Genomic DNA, 22,848 nt, shown 5'->3' on the forward strand with positions numbered 1-22,848 from the left:
CCTGCTCTTGTTCTTGGGGTAAGAGGCTTGACTCAATGGCGACTCATGGATATCTCATTCCCTCTGCTCTGCCTAGGCCAGATTTCGTTGCCTTTCATTTTTCATTAGCATTCTCAATCATAAAAGTAATTGGTAGAAATGTCACAAGGGGAAAACCAACAAAATTGCCTACAAATCAATTTTTTAATTTCTGTACATCAAAAAATATAACAAATGAAATTTTACATTATTTTTAAATGTGGGAAATAGAATGCTTCAAGTAAGTGAAATACTCCATATCCTTAATGTTAAAGTCTTCATGGAAACTGCTGCACCAGCTTCTGTGGCTAATAGAAAATAGAGTATAGTCAATGTTGCTAGGGTTCACACGTGACAAACAAGTAGCGTGGTGAGTGCAGAAGATCAGCCGGAAGAGAATGTGCGGGAGGGGGAAGGGTGGAACCAGGACTGCAAGGGCTGCAGCAGGTAACTTGGCTGTATTTGCAGAGGGTCTGAAAATTCCTGCGCAGACGCAGCCTGTAAAAAGCATGCACTGTACAAGCCTGGGAACCTGAGGTGGAGCCCAAGCCTGCTGTGGGAAGAGCGCATCAGTTCCTCAACTTCACATTGCCCACCCCACCCCACCCCACCCCACACACAGTAATGAATGAAAGTCGAAGGCTGGGCGTGCAGAGGCTGGTGGATCTTTGTCAGGTCAGGGCTAACCTGATCTATAAACTTGGCTATATATAGTTTCAGGTCAGCCAAGGCTACATAGTGAGCCCTTGTCTCAAAAAGAATGAAGAGTCGCAGTTGATGGACATTCGAGCAGAAGGGAGTGTACCAGATGCTAACAAGTATTTCCCAGGACTGATTTCCTTTTCATTACTGTTTAAGTTGTGTGTACACGTTTCAATACGCTTATTTCAAACAGCAGCCTGCAAAGACACGTCCTTAAACAGTAAACGTGTTAATCAACTGTGCGAGTGGCAAGCTAGCTGAGAGCATTGACTTAAAAGTTCGGAGGGTTTCAGCCAGAGTCACTAGATCTGCTTCTTTTGGCCAGTGTAGCACAGTGCATCATGGGAGGAGCACATGGTGGAGGAGGCAGACTATAATTAGAGAGACAGGAAGATGCTAAAGTCACAATATCTCTTCAGGAGCACCAGCAACACAGCACAAGTAAGCCCTGCCTCCAGAAGTACTGCCACCTCCCACATGCTGCCAGCCAAGTCTTTAACACGGAAACCTTTGGATAGCAATGACTCACACCACAGCACAAGTCACATGGTGCTCTTTTCCCTTCCCCAAAGCTTTTCTTACAATGTCTGCTTTTGCAGGGGATCTTGGACATTATAGTCCTCAGTAAAGGATACACCAAGAGTGATGTTGCCATCCACACACTCAAAAATAACTTTGAAGCAGATGCGTATTTTGTTAAAGTCATTGGTGAGTATTTTAGATGTCCACATTCCTCGTGTTTCCCTCCCTTCTCCCTCTTTCTCTCTCCTTCTACTCATTCCATGGTCACCCATACACACACACACACACACACACACACACACACACACACACACACACACACACACACACACACACACACACACCAGCTGTCCCAACAGCGTTAGTACTCTGCCCAGGATGCAGAGAAGCATGTATACCACATCCATGCCCGGTGCTATAGGAGGTCAGGAGAGAGGGTTGGACTGTCCTGAACTAGGGTTACAGAGTGTTGTGAGCCACTATATTGGTGTTGGGAACAGAACCCTGGTCCTTTGTAAGAACAAGTGCTTGTAACCACTGAGCTGTCTCTCCAACCCTGAGATGACCAGTTTCTTGTTCTTTTTTTTTTTTTCTTTCTTCTCTCTTCCCTGCGTGCATTGGTATTTTGCCTGCATCCATGTATGTGTGAAATGTCAGGTCCTCTGGAAATAAAGTTTCAGACATGTGGGTGCTGGGAAGTGAACCTGGGGCATCTAAAAGAACAATCTGTACTCTGAAAACTACAAAGCCATTTCTCCAGCCCTGAGATGACCAGTTGTATCTCTCCTGAATTCACTGTTTCCTCTTCCTTATCCCTCCTTGCACACATTTTTATATTACTTATATACTTTTTGTATCAAATTTTTACCTGTGACCATTAGAGTCCATTGGTAACTTTTGTCAAATGACCCTTGCTTTGCCATCATTCCTTCTACATTTCTCACATTTGTTTATTATATTGTGTGTGTGGCTACCTGATGTATGTATGTGTGCTTGATGCACACAGGAACCTTAGAGGTCAAAAGAGGGATTAGATCCTCTGAAACTGGACTTACAGACAACCCCAGGCCCTCTTCAGAAGCATCCAGTAGTCTCAAGTGCTGAGCTGTGTGCGCACAGTCCTGCATTCATAAGCTGGCACTCAGATACATGCATGCACATCTAGTCATGTATATGATAAAGCTGTGGACTCCTGCCACTACATCTATTCCTCACACAACACAGGACCTCCAAGCTTTTCTAGTCTCTCCATGTGCATCTTCTGTAGCAATGAGAATTTGGGCTCTCATTTCCCTGTTGTTTCTTTACTGTCACCAGTTGCCTGCAGGTGCCTGTCCCACTGGCAGCTGTGCTCATAAAACCCTGTGTGCTTTATTATGTGTATGCCTGCATTCTCTGGAAAGACTTCAAATACTGCCTGTGTTTAATCGTATTTCTACATGATTGTTTTTATGTGGAAATGAATGTTGCACTGAAGCCTCATTGGACTTACTGATTCTCGGAAGATTTTTTTTTTAATAGTTTTTGGGGGGAATTTTTCTTTACTGACAACCATTCCCAAGGAGGAACAGTTTTATTTCTTTCTGTTTCTCTTATGCCCATGCCTTTTGTGTCCATTTTGTGCCAGCTACATGAAGTAAGTGTGGTTATCTGTGCCTTCTTTCTGTCACAAGGATCATGTTCTCACCAGTGGGCATGTGAGCTGTATAAGACCTTCTCCTCGTGTCATATTTAAAACGTTCACTTTCATCCTCTTCCCTGAGGATTTTGTTAGTTAGTTGAAAGATCCCTGTTTTGTTTTTGCTACTTATAGTTGATCTCTGACCTCTACACATGCACCATTGTCACAAATGCATCCACAACCACACACATCAACATACACAGATTTTAAATTTTTAAAAATAATTTTTAAAGATACATAGGCACGTGGTGAACAGAAATTTGGTTTGCTCAGAAATCGAGCTGGTTCCTGTTTGAGATCCTGAGTCAGTGGATGCAACAATAGACTTGGGGGCCGGGAAGAGGGGTTAGATCTTGTTTTTAATGTCAGCAGTAACGGTAATAATAGGCTGTTCTTTGTCTTTCCAGTTCTTAGTGGTCTATGTTCTAGTGACTGTCCTCGTAAGATAACAGTAAGTAAATTTAATTCATCACAAGTACCTCTGGGAAAGTTTTTTTCCGTGGTTAAGAGCATTTACTACTCTTTCAGAGGACCCATGCTTAGTTCTCAGTGCCTATACGGAAGTTAGCAACCATCTGTACTCCATTTCTAGGGATCTGGCTCGTGGATTGCTCAGGAATGGTACACATATGGTGCGCATACATACATGCAGGCAAGCACTCATATGTATAAAATTGATAAGCTTAGCAACATTCTCTCCAGGATAAATAAATGCACACAAAATAGTCATAATAGGTTACATAATAGTTACAACTCAGTTGTTATTAGTGTCTCTAGTCATTAAATTACCCATACACTCAAGTAAATTGCTAGAATTTGGTACATAAAAAGTTATCACTATACAACTAAGAATGTAGCTTAATTAGCAGAAGGCTTTCTAACTAGCACAGGCCTTGAATTTGACCTTCATCATCATAAAGCCAGGCCTGGCTATATGTGTCTATAATCCCAGTACATAGTAGGTAAAGACAGGGGGCTCAGAAATTCAAGATCATCTTCAGGTGGATAGCAAGTTTGAGGCCAGCCTATGGTAAGGAAGACTGGATCTTAAAACAAGACAAAACAGCAAACAGACTTTTGTATGAGGATCACTACCTGTATGATACACTGCATTGCTTCACACTTGGTTTTTTTTTTTATTAGATGAGTCCAATAGAGCACAGCCCTAAAGAGCAGTGCTGCTCGACTGTGTATACGTGATAGAGAGCACAGAAGCAAGCACACGCACATGTCTGCAGAGAGTACAGAAGCAAGCACACGCACATGTGCAGAGAGAGCACAGAAGCAAGCACACACACGTGTGTGCAGAGAGAGCACAGAAGCAAGCACACACACATGTGTGCAGAGAGAGCACAGAAGCAAGCACACACACGTGTGTGCAGAGAGAGCACAGAAGCAAGCACACACACGTGTGCAGAGAGAGCACAGAAGCAAGCACACACACGTGTGCAGAGAGAGCACAGAAGCAAGCACACGCACATGTGCAGAGAGAGGGGCAGCACACAGGGAAGTCTGAGGACAACCTCCACAGTTTGCCCTCACCTTCCTGTCTGATTGGAAAGCTGGTCTCTTGTGTTTGCCCCTCTGCCACACACTCCAGGCTACCTGGCCCCCATGCGTCTGGGGATTCTCCTGCCTCTCACTGTATCCGGCTATTACAGGAGTCTGAACTCAGGTCTTAAGGCTTGCTTTCACAGTCTCCCCAGCCGCCCCCCCCCCCCAAAACCATTACCCACCATTTTACTCTTTAACAGAAAACAGAGCCTAAGCATCAGGGACGTTACATTTTCCCAAGTCTTGGGGTCAGTGGGAAATTTTAACACAAAACTAGATGTTTTGATTACAGTCTCAAATCCTTTTAAGCCATTTAAAGCTCTACAATGCCAATTCTTTGATGTGTAGCTGAGAAACTTCCTATAGTTGAGACATCCTGACTGTACTTGGGAGCAATGACTTTGAAGTAGTGAGACAGCAGGGTTGGCAAGAAGAGAGAGGCTGGCTTTCAATGAAAGGAGAACTCTAAAGCTGAGGGATTCTTCACACAGCCTCAACTGAGGCAGAGAGGCCAGGGCTTCTCTGTGCCTACTCACTCAGATACTGTACTCAGACATGGGACACGACTCCCTTTAGCTGAGAAGAGCTGCCAGTTAGGATCCAGTGTGAACTAGCAGTGGCCAACACTTGGGACAGTCTAGGAAGTACGCATTTAGTCCTGCAATGCAGACATAAATGACGCATCACTACATCCTCTGACAATACCACAGCATCTCTGGAAGCTAAGGGACGGACACACAGATTCAACAGAACGTTTAAACTTTAAAAATAAGTTAATAAGGAAGCTGCATCTCTTGGAGTAGAGGCTGCTGCCGGATTCCCAGCAAGTCTGTAATTAACAAGTGCTTGAGAAATTCTTGACTTGTCATCAGTAGAGCCTACATTCATAAGAATGCAAAGGATATATCAGGGATTAGAGCACAGGAGAGACTTCTCCTCCTCCTCCTCCTCCTCCTCCTCCTCCTCCTCCTCCTCCTCCTCCTCCTCCTCCTCCTCCTCCTCCTCCTCTTCCTCCTCTCTCCTCTTCTCTCCTCCTCCTCCCCCTTCTTCCTTCTTCTCTCCCTATGCCTTTCCCTCTCTCCCTCTCCTCCCTCTTCCTTCCCCCTCCCTCTTCCTTCTCCATTGTTCTCTCCTCTTTCTCTCTCATCACTCCTCCATTACCATCTCCTCCACCTCCTCCTTCCCCTGTTTTTCTTCCTCTTTCTTTCCTTCCCTCACCTCTCCTCTCAATAATGTCTCATATACTTAGGCTGGCCTTGAACCTCTGATCTTCCAGTCTCCAGTGTCTGTGTGGTGAGATTACAGGTACGTACCACCATGCTGTTTGTGTGGTGCCAGGAATCAAATCCAAGACTGTCTGCATAGTGGGCAAACATTCACCAACTAACTACAGCCCCAGCTCAAGCTTTCTCCTTTATTTTTGAAAGACAGCTTTTCTAAGATCACTACAATTTTATTTTGTAGTAATTATTCAAACAAAATTTTCTCCAGCACTCATCTTTTAACAGGATGTTCATTACAATCTACCGGTTATGTCCCTTTTCATTAGAGTTGATTTCGTAGAGAGGAACTACGCCATCTGATTTAAAATTGAAAGACTGTTGTACAGATAAACTGTAGTCTGATTAGGCTCTGTAAGTTTCTCAGGAAAAGCTGAAAAGTCATTCCTCTAAAGTATAAGATAGAGTGAAGACTCACTTGATTGATTATTATAGACAAATTGTCATTTATATTACTAAGAAACTGTAGCATTTATCCAGTTTAGTACATATAACATGGTGGGTGTGGTGGTGTATACCTTTAGTCCTAGCACTTGGAAGGTGAGGGCAGGCAGATCTGAGTACAAGGCCAGCCTGGTCTACATAATGAGTTCCAGGACAGCCAGGGCTATGTAGAGAGACCCTGTCTCAAAAATCCAAAAAAGGGGAGAGAGAGAGAGAGAGAGAGAGAGAGAGAGAGAGAGAGAGAGAGAGAGAGAGAGAGAGAAGACGACAAGGAAGGAGGGCAAGGATAAAACTGTCATGCTTGAGGCGAGGTCTGAGACTTTCTTGGCACAGATAGTCAAACCGGGAGTAGTTCAGTGACTTTTCTAGCACAACCTGCATCCCTCTCTGAAACTCATGTCATTTAGTTCTAGGCACAACCAGAATAGTAAAGACAAGTTTGTTTAAAATATTCACCTTTATAAAGTAGAGACATTCGATCCTTAAAATACTTCGTTAAAATTTTGAACTTTATAAATGCAACCATCAAGTAATATAAGGTATTAGGAATTTTGCACTGGAGCCAGTGAGATAGCCTAGCATGGAAAGCCTGGTGGCATTAGCTAGATCACATGGTAGGAAGCAGAGCCAGCTCCTGAAGGTTGTCCTCTGATCTCCACACATACTCTGTTGCACCCAAATACACACACACACACATCATTTTAATAATTTTCTACTAAGGAGGTTTAATTTGAGCTAGTATTGTGGAAATGTTCTCTTAAGTAGAGAACAATTATTTAAGCTATATAGTTGCGTACATAATTGTACGTGGCTACTGGTAGACTCCTGCGTTCTGGCAGATCTGCATGTATAAGTTTACAGCACTAAAGTTGGACTTATTGAGCTATTTTTAAAAGACATGAAAGCGGTGTGAAGTTTCGGAGCTGGGAGGGAAGAACCAAGTTGGATATGATCAAAATACTGTATATAAATTATGAAATTCTCAAATAATAAATAAATATTCTTTGGGTTTTTTTTAACTATATAATAAATTTCCCTGAAATGAAATAATTCAGTAACTTCCCAAGACCAACTATTCCCTTTCTTCCTGCAGCCCTTTGGAGTGAATCAGCCTGGACCTTATATCATGTACACAACAGTAGATGCAAATGGGTATCTGAAAAATGGCTCAGGTAAGACCACAGCATCTCAGTCATCTTCCTTCAATATACTGAACAGGCAAGCTGCCTCATACGTCACAATATGAGTACAATTTTCTTTTATTTCACTTTTCTGAAGATATATATATATATATATAAACAAATTTCAAGAGATTTCAGGACAAAAATGTTAACATTTATTTCTTCATGTATTACTATTATGATGAACCAAACCCAGTTTCCTTATTTTTCAACTGAAATAGCAGAAATTGAGAGGTAATTTGAGTTATCTTAAATATTGAAATGATAAGTCATATAAATTAAGTTCAGTTTAGGAGAAGTAAAGGTTAGTAATCCAATGGACAGTACCGTCTAAACCAATCCTACATTTTCAAATGTGGAACAGGAAGTCTAAGATTTAGAAAGAGGTTTTGATGCATGTTTATAGAAGTACAAGTTACTTGTACCTTGTGATGAAATTCCGTTAGGACAAAAAGGAAACTGAGTAAAGGTTGTGTCCATGTGACCAGTGCCCGGTTACAGTAGCTCCCAACTGCCTGCATGCAGAGTACGTCCTGACATAGTGTTCTTTCCTAAATCCTAGGTTCTCGCCCATGAGGTAGTATAAGCAGGCTGGCTGTAATAACAGTATAGTGGACAGTCTTGTAGAATATAATGGTCTTACATGAATTAAATGTACTACGGTGAGTTTATTTCTTAGTTTACTATAAGCAGTTAAGAATTCATTGTACTGGGTACAGTAGCACATGCCTTTCATCTCAGTATTCGGGGGTAAAGGCAGGCAGGGGGGTCCATATCATCCAGGGCCCTGCGAAGAAATGCCATCTCTACAAAAGGAAAGGAAAGGAAAAAAAAGAATTCAACATATAAGCATTCTGTAAACAAAAATATCCCAAAACTTTTACGGAAAATTCTGACAAGAATATTATACTTAAATATTTTGATATATCACTACAATAAAATCATTTTATTCTTAATTTGTACATATACTATATTTTTATTGTCTGTCAATTCTTTCTTAAGTTCTTAAGATATAAATAGTTAAGTAAAATGTTCAAACGCATTTATTTGACAGTGCTGGTAAATTCAGTCATGCTAACTATGCTCAAACCCAAAACTTATCTCCTCTGGTAAATTATCAGTGAGACTCAGATGTACACTTTAGCAGCTTAAGTGCACTTCCACTTCAAAAAATATTCATTTCACACCAGCAAAAGGTTATTTTCTCAGGATTGTGTTATTTTAAAATGTGAAATCTACTTATCACGGCTATACACCAATATCTTAAGGTCCTGTATTATCCCACATTTTTCTTTAACTCATATGCTATATATAATTTATATACCTGTTCACAAAGCGGCTCTGATTTCTTTGGGCTGTCTGTCTGTTATGGAACTACCATAGCTGTGCTGTCCGGCCTGTGCTGTGCTGTGTCTTCAGTGCACTGAACCAGTGCAACAATAACCACTGAGGGGAGCAGAGAGGAAGCACATATGATAATGACCCAGACATGGCAAGAAAGCTGAGGGCAGGAATGCAGCATCAGTCGGCAGAAATGCACTAGCAAGCTGGCACTGGCACAAGTGCAGTGCACGAGCACAGTTTGGGGCGGCCACCCAGCTTCACAATGCGATATTTAACTACCAACAGCACAAGCAGAGCCATGAGAACGTGCTTGGTGTGCTGCCTAGAAAGTACCATGTGTACTGCAACGCAGGCTGCAAATCACTGTCCATAACCCTGTGGTACCCGAGGCTGTCCCCACAAATACAAATGACACTGAGCTCCTTCCTGTTGTCCTCCCCATCACATCGGGGTGGCTTCTGCTTCTGCCTAGTGTAAAGTAAGAGGAAATGTGGGATATTTGTCTTTCAAAGACAGGCTTACTTCCTGTGATAAGATTATCTTCACTTATTTCTACTTGACTGCAAGTTAACTCCATGGCTGGAAGATACTCTGCTGTGTGTCAATAGCATATTTTCTTTGTCCATTCCCTCTGTTGTCGGACATTTTGGTTGGTTTAGCTCTTGTGAAAAGATCTGTAGTAAACATTTATACTCAGTAAGCATCTCTGTGATGTATTGACTTAGAGTTCTTTGTATAAATAAATGCCCAGGAGTGCTAGACCCAGACTATATATACTGTAGCTTTAGTTATTGAGGGACCTCCATACTGATTGCCATAGTGGCTTGACGAGTTACATTTCCACCAACAGTCTAAGGGTTCTCTTTGTCCACATTGTCAGCAGAGCACCGGCTGTTTTCTCTTGTGTCATGACATGATTTGCTGGTGTAGTGGTCTTGAGTTTGCAGTCGTCTTTTAGAGCTTGGAATACAGAATTCCAAGCCCTCGTGACTTTTAAAGTTTATTCTGTTAAATCTGGTGTACACCACTGAGATTGTCTTTATATTATTAATTTACCTCCTTTATTGATTTCTCCTGCAGCTTTCAGTACATGTCCTTTGTTTTGTATACTTAGTACTTTAGCTATGATGTGGGTAGGTTTTACTCTGGTGTTGTTTGGTATTCTATGAGGGTGCTCCCCCACCCAACCCTTCCCACCTCCCCACACCCCTGATGTTCGCCTACACTGGGGGTTCAGCCTTGACAGGACCAAGGGCTTCTCCTCCCATTGGTGCCCAACAAGGCCATCCTCTGCTATATATGCAGCTGGAGCCATGGGTCTGTCCATGTATATATAGTCTTTGGATGGTGCTTTAGTCCCTGGGAGCTCGGGTTGGTTGGTATTGTTGTTCTTATGGGGTTGCAAACCCCTTCAACTCCTTCAATCCTTTCTCTAACTCCTCCTATAGGGACCCCATTCTCAGTTCATTGATTGGCTGTTAGCATCTGCCTCTGTGTTTGTCATGCTCTGGCAGAGCTTCTCAGGAGACAGCTATATCAGGCTCCTGTCAGCATGCACTACTTGGCATCAGCAATATTGTCTGGGTTAGGTGGCTGTATGTATAAGGGCTGGACCCCCAGGTGGGGCAGTCTCTGAATGGCCTTTCCTTCATTCTCTGCTCCAAACTTTGTCTCTGTATTTCCTCCTATGAATATTTTTGTTCCCTCTTCTAAGAAGGTCTGAAGCATCCACACTTTGATCATCCTTCTTCTTAAGTTTCACGTGGTCTATGGATTGTATCTTGGGAATATTTGATCTTTTAAGGCCCAGTTAAATGCCTTCCTTTACAGTTTGCCATAGATCTTTAATGTTCTACTCATAGTTTCGTATCTTTGCTATTGTATAAATGGTCATCCCTTCTACCATGAAGTTCTTGCCTGCTTTACGGTTCAAATCTTGACTGAGAATTCCTTTTCTATCTCCATAATGCCTGTCACACTCCTAAGCAGTCCTTTCTAAAGACAGGTGTTTACTTGACAAGTGGGAAGTTTTTATAGGCCAGTCATGCCTCCGGCCTGGCCATGGATACTGTACCAGCCCTGGGGAGTCCTTCAGACTCTAACTCCAACCAGGTCTCCACCACCTTGTGAGTGTTGGTGGCAGTGCTCATTCAGAGTCCTCCTGCATGGCTAGAGGTAGGGCGGCTCCCCAGGGGCATCGGCTCCTCCAGGTGGGCACTGAGTTTTCCCTTGTTCTGCTCAGTAAAGTTTCCTGTTTTACTTTGCTGTTAAAGTAGAGGTTTGGAGACGCTCACGGTTCTATGGCTGTTGCCCAACTCTCCCCAGTGCCTTCCTGAAGACTCAAGCAAAACCATGCCTGCTTGGTGTGTGCCATCTTCCAACACAGCCTCCAGACTCACTTAGGGACACAACACAGCCTCCAGACTCACTTCTAGGGAAACAAAACAGCCCTCCAGACTTACGTGTAGGAAATGTTTACAGTCAATGTAGAGTCTAAGGCTGAAAGAACAGCCATTGTGTAACAGTTGGGAATGGGAGGTGAGGAGAGGGTTGTTACCTGTTCTGGAGTCTGTGCTAGCAGTGTATTATTACCTATCTCTGTAGTGATAATGTCTCTACTAGGTAGCGATGTTTCGAGTGAAAACATCTGGTTACCTGTCACACTGCTCAGTAGCACTGCTGCTCACTCTCTGCTGTAGTGGCTCAGGATTTGCCTGTTGCTGACAGACCATGCAGAGCAACTGTGTGCTACAGGACAGGTTGGAACTCACACACATAATCAAATAAATTTAACAACATGTGGAATAGGGGGAGTTACTCAGTGAATTGTGTTACTCGTTGTCTGCCTCCTGGGATCTGTGTTCTCCCCTGAAGCAGTTTTTGTATTTTACTGAGTTGTTTACTCATTGTGCATTATAAACTTCACAATAAACATACAGAATCAGAGGCAAAACAAAACACCACAGTACAGACTTGTTCACTGCGCCTACACAGCATAGTGCCCATGGCTCCCTTCCTAACCCATATACTGACCAAATCATGGTTCTTGTATTGTCTCATGTCCCTACAACCTCTGGCCTACTCGACTATAAAAGTTCCCATTTAACCTCTAATATCAGAGATCACCATTCAGGTCATTAAAATATTCTAGAAACTTTGTTGTAGAAATAAGTCTTTCCGTGAAAGCTCAGTTCATATCCAAGTGCCTTCCTCCTCACTGAGAATTGAACCCTGGTTTCCTTACCCTCCATATTCATTTCTGTTCCCTTTATGCGTGTCACATATGTCCAGCTTGATGTCTGACACATCTGTCCATCTCCACATCCCAGGCCCTTTTCATCTTTCTAGTCTCAGTCATTTTTCCATCCCTGAACACTTTTCAGTCTGAAAATAATAGCTAGACTCACTCCCCAAGCTGGAAATAAACTCCACCAATCAAACTTTACCTTGAACTTTCCTGATATCTGCCATACAGTAGAGAGACCTCTGTCAATTGGTAATTCTCTCTCTTACCTCCCGTGGGGCTATAGGCTCACTGAGGACTGGCTCTAAATTCTAATTTGTCTTTATGGTTCTTATCTATTCAAAAACACCTAAGTATTTGTTGAATGCATTTTTAATGACTTTTCAGTAGTATGCTATCCTGTCAGTGTTGGAAATGTGTGTGTGGTAGTTTGAACAAGAATGGCCCCACAGGCTCATAATTTGATGCTTAGTAATTAGGAAGTGGCACTATTTGAAAGGATTAGGAGGTGTAGGGTAGGTGTAGCCTTGTTGAAGGAAGTGTTTCGTTTGGATTGGGCTTTGAGGTTTCAAAGAGGCTGTGAGCAATGCCCAGTTAGATGCCTTCCTTTGTAAGAGCTCTTGTTGATGTGGTCATGTGTCTGTTGACTGCTGTAGAACACAGACTAAGATACTGTGTTAGCACAGGATGGACTCTAGGACTACAGTTCTACTGCTTGCTGTTGCCTCAGCTGTGCTTGTATGTTCCCTAAGTGATCAGCACAGTTGCATAGTCACCACACATTTTATAATTTTAGTTATATCCGTGAAGTATTATGAGACAACTTATTTGTCTTTCACCAAAGTGGACAGTTGGAGAAGCAAGACAGTAGTGGTCTGTTAACTTGTTACTATTGAAATGAAATTATGCCTCAGCACTAGCAAGTTAAGCTTTGGTTTCACTTTAGAAAACTAGATATTAGAAAGTGATTGGATAAAAATTTTAACTTGTAATTGATCCTAAAATGTCTGCCACGCCTCATGCACTGTTTACTTTCATCCTCACTCACTCGGAGTCATAGGCTCCATGCCATCATACCTGCTCTCAAATTAGGCATAATAGAGCACACAGGTATTACCTCAAGAAATGCTAAAACATACAGAGGTATTCAACTCTAACAATGAAATATTTAAATGTACATAGGTCCTAACTGGTCATTTCCCCAGAGAAAACATCCAGATGGCTAAAAATCACAGGAGAAGCTGCTCGACCTCATTAGTTATTAAGAACGTGCAAATAAAATCGTAAGATTTGAACTCCTATCCAACAGAATAATTATGTTAATCAGAAATCAGGCAGGGAAAATAGTTCTGTAGGTAGAACTGATTGTTTTACAAGCATGAGGACCTGAGGTCAAATCCCCAGCACCCATATACACCACAATGTAATGTGATGTAATCCCAGCGTTGGGGGTTGGAGACAAGCAGATCCCAAGAGCTAAATGGCTAGCTAGCTAAGCCAGAATGACAACTTTCTGGTTCAGTGAGAGAGCTCATCTCTAGACAATGATAGAACAATGGTAGACCCAGTGTCCCCCTCTGGCTTCTTCCTATGCATGTATAGGCACGTGTCCCTGAATATTCACATGTGCGCGCATGCACACACACACATACACACATGAAGTTAACAGTTGTAAGAGTGAAAAAATTTACTGTGGAATTTGTGTGGAAACAGTGTGTTGGTTAAAGAGTATCTTCATGTCTTGAAGCAAATCCATTGCTGGAGATACCATGGTAAGGAGCTAAAAGTGATTTTGCTGAGATTTGTATAACCATGGTTTCTTTGTTGTTATTCTTACTTCAGTTTATTAAAACCAGGTCAAATGCATCTGTACATAGATGAATAACCAAACAAAACGTAGGATCTGTACATGAAGAAATATTCTTCAGATTAACAGGGGTGTTGACATATGCTCCAACACAGATGAATTTACCAGACATTACAGTAAGTGAAATAAGCCAGCCACAAAAAACAAATCCATACACAGAAAGTACAGTTGTAGGTGCAAGGGGACAGAACTGAAGTGCAATAATGAGTTTTTAATTAAGACCTCTGGAGACAAGTAGTGATGTAGAACTGTGTGAGGATACTTTGTGCTCTGTTGCTGCGCTGGTAAAGATAGCTCAGATGATAAACTTCATAAGCACGTGTGTTACTACAATTTAAGTTAAAACTTAAGCTCCTCTAAAACATGGTAGTGTTTCCAAGGAAATTCTCTATGGTCCCATTAAAAAAAAAAACATTTTATTCAACTTACATCATTATCCTTCTTTATCCCAAGTCTTATCGTGTTCCTTTTTATTTGAAGTAATGAATTTACTAGAATGACAGAGGTTGATAAGGATAACCCAATTACAACTGGACACTCAGAGTCACTGTACCGGGCACTTTGACAGCTGTGAATCATGTGATAATCTATGAGTATAAACATTAATATTTAGAAGGCAATTTGACAGCATGACCAGTTATCAAATCAAATATAGTAGATTCCCCCCAGGGGCTGTGACTTCCTAGTCACAGACTTTTGACCATGTTTATATACCAGACATGAATTCCATCTCGTAGGTCTCATACCCAATCAGAAAGCCTTGGCTCCTCCTATAGCTGTCATGCTATTGTTGCACCAGAGGGTACATCATGCCAGGTAGATCAATATTATTATATACATGGTCCAGCATAAGATATAACCACGAATTTCTTGTTTCCCTAGCAGCCTACAGAATACCTCTCATACTATTTACCTATTAGTGAGTTTCTTGGTTGGTTTAAAACTAGTTTCTCTATATCCTGCATCCAAAGTGAGTAGTGTCTTGGTAGTGGGTTCTTACCATCTAGTTAAAGTGGGCAACCAAGAGCAATAGCTTGTGTCGCTTTGGTGCCACTAGCACCTCCCTGACCATTAACTTGGAGGGAAGTGTCCTATGCCTGACTGGGATTTTCATTTAATAACCCATACCTTCTAGAAGCACCATTGTTCATCCACATGGGATATACCTGCTACTTATTCATTTTTAATTAGTTTGCAAGCTAGTGGATGTCTTTAAGACTTCTTCATATATCTTGAGTTTTAAGTAACACCCTACCCTCTCCTCTTCCCAATCCACCTATCCCCTTTAAGTTTGTGAGTTTTGCGAGTGGGAGTGGTTGGTTTACTTTTGTTTTGTTTTCTTTTGAGACACAATCTTACTATGTAGACCAGTCTGACCTCAAACTCAAAAAACTGTACTTGCCTCTGGTTCCTGAGTGATGGAGTAGACATTACCACTCCTGGCACTACACCCCACCCATTAAATATCAACCTCAAGCCCTTTCATGTCACCTGTGTTCTACTATCCACTCTATAAATAAATCTTTTTCTTGGGTTGGAAGATCATAAGTTCCATCCCGCTTTTCATGGATGCTTTATCCTGGATAAGCCACCCCATCATTTCCCCATTCCCCAAACTAATTGGAAGAATCCAAAATTTTGAACAATATATAATGAATACACATAAAGCATGCAATGTCAGATATCCATAGTAGATCTCATCCTTCCTAATGCTGTGATCTTTTAATACACTTCCTCATGTTGCAGTGACCCCCCAAGCATAAAGTTATTTTCATTGCCACTCCATAACTGTAATTTTGTTACTGTTATGAGTCATAATATAAATATTTTATATGCAGGATATGTGATATGAGAGCCTTGTTAAAGGGTCCTTGACCCCCAAATGGGTCACGACTCACAGGTTGCAAACTGCTGATCCACCAGCTCTCCCTCTCTCCCTCTCTCCCTCTCTCCCTCTCTCCCTCTCTCCCTCTCTCCCTCTCTCCCTCTCTCCCTCTCTCCCTCTCTCCCTCTCTCCCTCTCTCTCCTCCTTCCTCTCTTCTCTCTCCTATTATGTGTAGTTTTAATAAAAATAAAATAATATGATTCCCTGTGGCTATTTCAAACTTGTCTAGTATAGTTCACCCTCTCCTCATCCATTTTTCTACTTTCCTCCTTTCTTCATCATGAGTGCTTTTCCTTTAGGTAGACTGTATATACTTCTGATTATGTGATATAAATTGATATTGTATATGTCCTACATACGTATTTTATTTGGAAGGTATTGCAGTTCTCAATCCTAATACATTAAAAGGATTAGATTTTTCTCTCACATATATTTACTTGACAGCTACATGTTCATAAGTGTCAGGACCAGGCCTGCTCTAAGCTATTAGAATATCAAACTCAGTAAAAGAAAGTAAGATGCTCTTGTAGAAGCTGTGAGAGTGGGGTGTAAGCAGTAAGCATAAGATGTCGTTGACTAATGATGTGCAGGTGCTGGGAGAAAGGAACAGAAAGTGAGGGCTCAAGATCGCTGGTGTGAGTCAGTTCATGTAGGACAGTCAGTCTGGGCCTTCCTTAGAAGCATCATTCAAACAAAGACTTGAAGAAGGCAAAGGAGTTTGACACCTAACTATATTTAGAAGACATTTCAGGCAAAGAAAAATCCTTAAGAGTAAATACTTAAAATAAAATAAGTAAAATACTTAAGAGTAAAGGCATTCCTTGAATCCCCAAGGAACTGTACTGGGACTGCTGTGTTGGAGCAGTGAGTAGGGAAAGTATAAATGTCAGTCAAAGGCAAATGTGGGCGGGGCATGTAACCTAGGTGGTGCAGCTTATGCTCTGTGTAAAGTAATACAAAACAGTACACTGTGAGGGAAAGAACACGTACAGCAGGAAATGCACAGTAAAATTATTTCAGCCAAAGAGTGGTGGTTTGAACAATGTAACAGCAATGGAAACTGAAATAAGCTTTTGGATTTGAGTACACTGTAAATTATAGATTCCTATAGTTGCTGAGTCAGCTGAGTATAGAGTATGAGGTAAAGAGAGCAGTGAACCTGTAGGCTCAGTGGCCTGACTAAAAACAAAGAGGAAGCTGCAGTAATCGAGATGGAACAGGTATGCAGTGTAAACTCAGGGCTTCTAGTTTGCATGTAGCCTATATTCTCACGTCTCTTAGATACTGGAACCATGATGACAGTGTCAACTTCAATGGTGAGTTACAATCTGAGGTGGTCAGGGCTGGCCTATCTCATTGGGACCACACACAACTCATATATTAATGTCACTCTAGTCAACAATGATTACCAGCTGTTCTTACTACCTGTGAAAATGGGGAATAAATCTTGAACTAAATTTTGTGGAAATAAGCACATTTTTAATATCATTATTAAGCCAACACAGAAGTGTTCACCGAATGAATTTCGGATGCCCTTGCTAGGGGTCAGGGCTCTGACTACCACACTGCATGAGCAGTTCATGGAAAAGTAAAGAGTCATGAGAACTGAGAAGTTCCATAAATCTGACCGTTTTTTTAACTAGACTGGAAAAGCAAAATTCAGAGAATAAAGCCAAGCCCGGGGGTGTCATCTGTAGCGTCTGCTACTCAAGAAAACAGCTGGAGCTCAGGAATTTGAGGCCAACCTGGACAATTCAATCAGACCTTGTCTCACAAAAACAAAACAAAACAAAACAAAACAAAAAACAGGAGGGAAAAGGAGAGAGAGGAAGAATAAAGAAAAGTAGCAAAGAAATAAGATCAGAAATGAGCACGGAGCTTCCCATGAGTTCATAGGAACTAATTACAGCTAGGGAACACTATTAAAAACTGCCACAGGCGAGAATGGACAGTTCCTAGAAATACACAATACCCAAAGTGACAGCCTTGGTTTGGATCTGGATATCTTCCAGAGGCTCATATGTTAAAGACTTGATTCTCACCCCATGGGGATATTTGGAAATGTTAGAGTTTTTTTAGAAGTGAGACTTGGTGGGAAATTCTAGAATTCTCTGGGGTAAGTCCTCAAAGAGAAACAAATGTGGATCTCCCTCTCAATAAATACATATACTAATAAGCAATAAAGATATAAGTACCAAATTACTATTCATTTATCAATTCAACTATTTAATAAAAATGAGTGCCACTCCTACTCAAGCATCCTAACATATTCTGTAAGGCCCAGCACAAGATACCACAAGGAAAATAGCAGAGACCAAGGTTTCGTTGACACTTCCAAAAAAAAAAAAAATGCTAGCAAGTCTACTCCAGCAGTTTAGGACAACTTTGCAGAACGACCATGTGAAGAATGCAGACACTGGGCTGGAGAGATGGCTCAGAGGTTCAGAGCACCGGCTGCTCCTCCAAAGGTCCTGAGTTCAATTCCCAGCAACCACATGGTGGCTCACAACCATCTGTAATGATGCCTCTTCTGGTGTGTCTGAAGACAGCAACAGTGTACCCATAAATAAAATAAATCTTTAAAAATAATGCAAACATGTTCAATATAAGAAAATAAATGTCAATGTAGTAAACAGAAGAGAATAAAACATCTCAGATAAGAGAATGAGGGCTTCACCTTCATGTAGTCCCAGTCTGTGAATGGAAAAGCCTGCATTCCTCACTGATGTGACAAAATACCAGACAAGAAGCAACTCAGGGAAAGGCTGATCCTGGCACTAGGTTGGAGGACACAGTGCATCCTGACAAGAAAGGCTTCTCTCAGCTGTGAGGGTGAGAGCATGGGAGCATTGTGCCCAGGCAGGAAGCAGAGAGAAATGACCACTGATGTGCTGCCTGCGTCGTCTTTTTTCTTTTATTTGGGCTAGGACTCCAGCCAGAGGATATTGCTGCTCACATCTTGGTTGGGTCTTCTGTCATTAAAGCTCTGGAGAAACACCATCCCAGACCCACCCAGAGATGTACAGGAGGCTCTTCTGGGTTTATCCCTCAGGGCATTTCCAAAGATGTGACTGAAAGAAAAGCACACCCTGCCTATGGAGTGCTATCCCCATGAACTGAGTAAGGGGAGGGAGAAAGCCAGCTGAGCAGGAGTGTCTCCTCTCTGCTGACTGACAGGGGTAACCAACCGCACCACCATGGCCTGTCCTGCAGCTGTGGCCACCATGCACTCTCCTTTCCTTAGATGGTTCTCCCTGTGTGTCAGGTCACAGTAAATGCAATACCAAGCACAGTCAGCAGACAAACAGCAGGAACAGCAAAAACAACTGATCCCGAGGTGGAGAACATGCGAAATGATTCACAGTTCTCATGTTACCTAAAACGTCCGTTTTCAACCAAATGTACAGGTCTGTTTGTCTAACAGAAATGTACCGTTTATACATACCAAAAAGGAGACTGCCAAGGGTCAGATAGAGACTGTAAATCAGTCGTCTCTGTATTCAGAGTCTGAAAGGAAACTAAGGCTGAGGACACCTACTAGGTTTAAACATATAAATAAGTAAGATCGGCTTTAAATAAGGTAGAGGTAGGAGTGTAACCTGTAGACAGGATAACTTTTGGTTTGAAAGTTTTGTGGGTGGGCTGTGTTCCTATCACTCCCCTGAGAATCCTGCCTGGCTACAGGAGGTGGCCTCTTCAGGTTCCACATTCCTAATGCTCTGAGTCAGAGCTAAGGTCAACCCCACTGACTCTTATCCTGGAGATGTACCCTACCTCTCCATCCCCATCAGCTGAAAATTTCCATTCATTCTCATGGCCATCTGGCCATCTCTCCTATCCTTCCCCACACCTGATCCCAACCCTCCCCCATTCCCTTCCTCATCCCCTCTCCCACACAGTTCCCTCCCGCCTTCTGCCTCTTATGCTATTTTATTCCCGCTTCTAAGTGAGATTCAAGCATTAATTTTTGTTTATTTTTGTTTATTTTGTTTATTTTGTTTATTTTCTTTGGGTCTGTACTGGTCTAACTGGACATCTACATGTAGAAAAATGCAAATAGATCCATATCTATCACCCTGCACAAAACTCAAGTCCAGTGGACCAAGAACCTCAACATAAAATCAGATACACTAAATCTCACGGAAGAGACAGTGGGAAATACTTTGAATACACTGGTACAGTAGACAATTTCCTGAACAGAACATCAATGGCCCAGGCTCTAAGACCATTGACAAATGGTACCTCATGAAACTGCAAAGCATCTGTAAGGCAAAGGACACTGTCAATAGGACAAGACAGATTGAACTCTAAGAGATGCTGCTCCCAGCCAGCAATACTGACTGCAGGTGTTCCCTGGGATGTGGGACTGTGACCTTCATATAATGCCTTGCATGATTATGAAATGGGATAGGTATATACTGCATTGAATTCATACATCAATATTTAACTGTACAAATTGATGGGTATGATAGGACATTTCAGTACATATATAATGTGTAATGATACTGGAGTAACTGGCATATCTAACACTCAAACATCTTCATGTTGGTGATGGGATAGGCAGGTTGGTAGAAGGACAGAAGGCATATCAGACATACTGCCGTCAGCTGCAAGTGTGGCATTGCTGACAAGAGGACCAGCCTTGGGTATTGAGTTTTTCAAGTGGGTAAAATGTCCTGAAATTCCATTGTACTCACTGAGGTGACCTCTTAGGATATTCTCAAAACCTTTTCCACTATACATTATAAGTGAATATGGGAATTATATCTAAAAACCATTTTTTGTAAATCATTAATCATTAGTATTAATTAACGGAATGTTCATCTCATATTTTATACCTGGATTTAACATTTTAGGACTTTAAGACTTGATGAATGCAGTGTTTCCAAAGGTGTTTTTGTTTGTTTGTTTGTCTTCATGAATCTAGCTGGGCAGCTTAGCCAGTCAGCACACTTAGCTCTCCAGCTGCCTTACAATGTGCTTGGTTTAGGCCGAAGTGCCAATTTCCTGGACCATCTTTTTGTTGGCATTCCCCGTCCATCTGGAGAGAAGGCAAGTAAACATTTAGTTTGTTTACAATCTGTTTTTAACACCACTTAAACACTTTAATCTAATATCTTGAATATAATTGAATTTGAATTCATATATTTAATAAAGTAGCCTTTAAATAATTTAAAAATTGATTCATGGTGACCTGCCTAAGCTTATTTTAGAATATACCATGATTTGATATTATATAGTTTTTACATGTCTCCATGACTTCTTAGCCTTTTTAACCTACTCTCTCCTCATACTTTTCTCACTTACAGCATGAGTAGTGTCTGTTAACATGAAAAGTAGTGTTTTCATACTTACACAAATTCCTGACTTGAATTTTAGCTCCAGTCACCATTTACCCCTATCACCTTGAATAATGCCTGCTGACACTATCCCATAAGTGTTTGTCGAGTGACTGGATTATCACAAATATAATATTCCTGTCCTCAGATTTCAAAGTCTCAAATGCTCGAGGGTTTGTTATTTTCCATATTTAAACTAATAATTGGAGGTTTATGTGTTGTCTCTTAAGGGTTCTTGACTTCTCTTTTCAGTCTATAAGGAAACAAGAGTGGACAGCAATCATTCCAAATTCGCAGCTGATTGTCATCCCATACCCTCACAGTGTCCCGAGAAGGTAATGTGCTTCCTCGTTGCGCTCAGTCTGATAGATAGCAGTGGTATGTTTTGATAAAGTTTCATATTTATTGCCTACCCTGAGTGCCCAACATTTAATTTGCCTAGTCAATTTCAAATTATTAAACACCTACCTGATGTTTTATAAGGAATAAATTCATTCCTATCAGGATAAAAGGCAGCTTAATTTGTACATATTGTATATGTTTAATTTTCATTACTCACAATAAAATTGTTATGCAGTGCTGGGTGAACCCATTGCCTTGTACATATCAAGCAAGTATTCCAGCACTGAGCTCCTCTCTCAGCTCCGGCCTTTTTATGAGAACCTTACATGGGCTGCAATCAGTAGTTCTCTAGAACCAAGGCACACCATCTCATGAGCTGACTGTGTCCACAATTTCTATCTGATTCCATGAGGTCATATTAAAATCTGTTATCGTGAGAGGATCTATCCCATGAGAACTAATAAGTATCATAAACCAGGCTTACCTGCCCTGCCTGACAGCTAGCACAGCGCAGCACTGTAGGGAATGGTGCATTACTAGACAGTCACTTCCCTGATAGAGGGTCGGACTGCACTGAGGCTTTGCTTCGTTTCTCTGACAGTCTCACCAAGCTGTTGGCTCCAGCAAATCTCCCTTCAGCCTCCTGAGGGCCTGGAACCACTATTGCCTGGCCCTGATTTGGTTGGTTGGTTGGTTGGTTGGTTGGTTGGTTGGTTGATTTAGTTTGGTTTGGTTTGGTTTTTAATGATGCAGTATTATATATTTGTGGTAGCTTTTTCCAAATTAAGTTGACAACAAACTGTAGAATGTGAATAAGGGGCAGAGAAACTCCAGAACAGAGAGTGTAGCACTGACAGCGTGAATTGTACTGACCCGTTTATGTTTACCACCATGGACATAGAGCAGTACGTAATAGGGGGGAAGAGAAAGGAAACAAGCAGAATGGAGAGTCTACATATATAATATATATTAACCACATATATTAACTTACTTAAAAGAAGGTATCTGCATGTATATGTTTATATATGTCTATTTCTGGACAGATGCACATGAAATCTCTTGAGTGGACAACAGAAGATTGATGTTGTATTTTCTTTTAACCAAAATGACAAATATCTTGAGCTTTGAAAAAAATTATTTACAAAATACAACTAAAAAACCTCAAGAGAAAAAAATAAAAAGTTTTATGGGCTAAAAAGATGGATCGATGCTAAAGAGCGTTGCTGCTCTTTCAGGGGACCTAAGTTCATTTCCCAGCGCCTACATCCACAGCAGGTGGCTCACAATCACCTGTTACTCCAGCTCCAAGGAATCTCACACACACACACACACACACACACATACACACACACACACACACACACACACACACACACATATACACACACAGATACACACACGTACATATACACACACAAACACAGACACACACACATACACAGACA

At 41.5% G+C, this 22,848-nt stretch overlaps 1 protein-coding gene and 1 long non-coding RNA gene across 2 annotated transcripts in view; one reads left to right on the forward strand and one right to left on the reverse strand.

Moving 5' to 3' along the window:
* Itfg1 (integrin alpha FG-GAP repeat containing 1) overlaps positions 1-22,848 on the forward strand; it is a 120,542-nt gene that overhangs the window by 91,694 nt on the left and 6,000 nt on the right. The window contains exons 12-16 of the mRNA NM_133557.2: positions 1,320-1,428; positions 3,331-3,374; positions 7,295-7,373; positions 20,650-20,774; positions 21,314-21,396. Of these exons, the coding sequence (NP_598241.2) occupies positions 1,320-1,428; positions 3,331-3,374; positions 7,295-7,373; positions 20,650-20,774; positions 21,314-21,396 (440 nt within the window). The remainder of the gene's footprint in view (positions 1-1,319; positions 1,429-3,330; positions 3,375-7,294; positions 7,374-20,649; positions 20,775-21,313; positions 21,397-22,848) is intronic.
* Positions 8,101-8,831, reverse strand: LOC134483303 (uncharacterized). The gene is made up of 2 exons (XR_010060134.1): positions 8,707-8,831; positions 8,101-8,188 (listed from the first exon to the last, which is right to left on the reverse strand). It is a non-coding gene; the product is annotated as an uncharacterized LOC134483303 (long non-coding RNA).

The sequence above is a fragment of the Rattus norvegicus genome, chromosome 19 (genome assembly GCF_036323735.1).
Source record: "Rattus norvegicus strain BN/NHsdMcwi chromosome 19, GRCr8, whole genome shotgun sequence".
Classification (NCBI taxonomy): domain Eukaryota; kingdom Metazoa; phylum Chordata; class Mammalia; order Rodentia; family Muridae; genus Rattus; species Rattus norvegicus.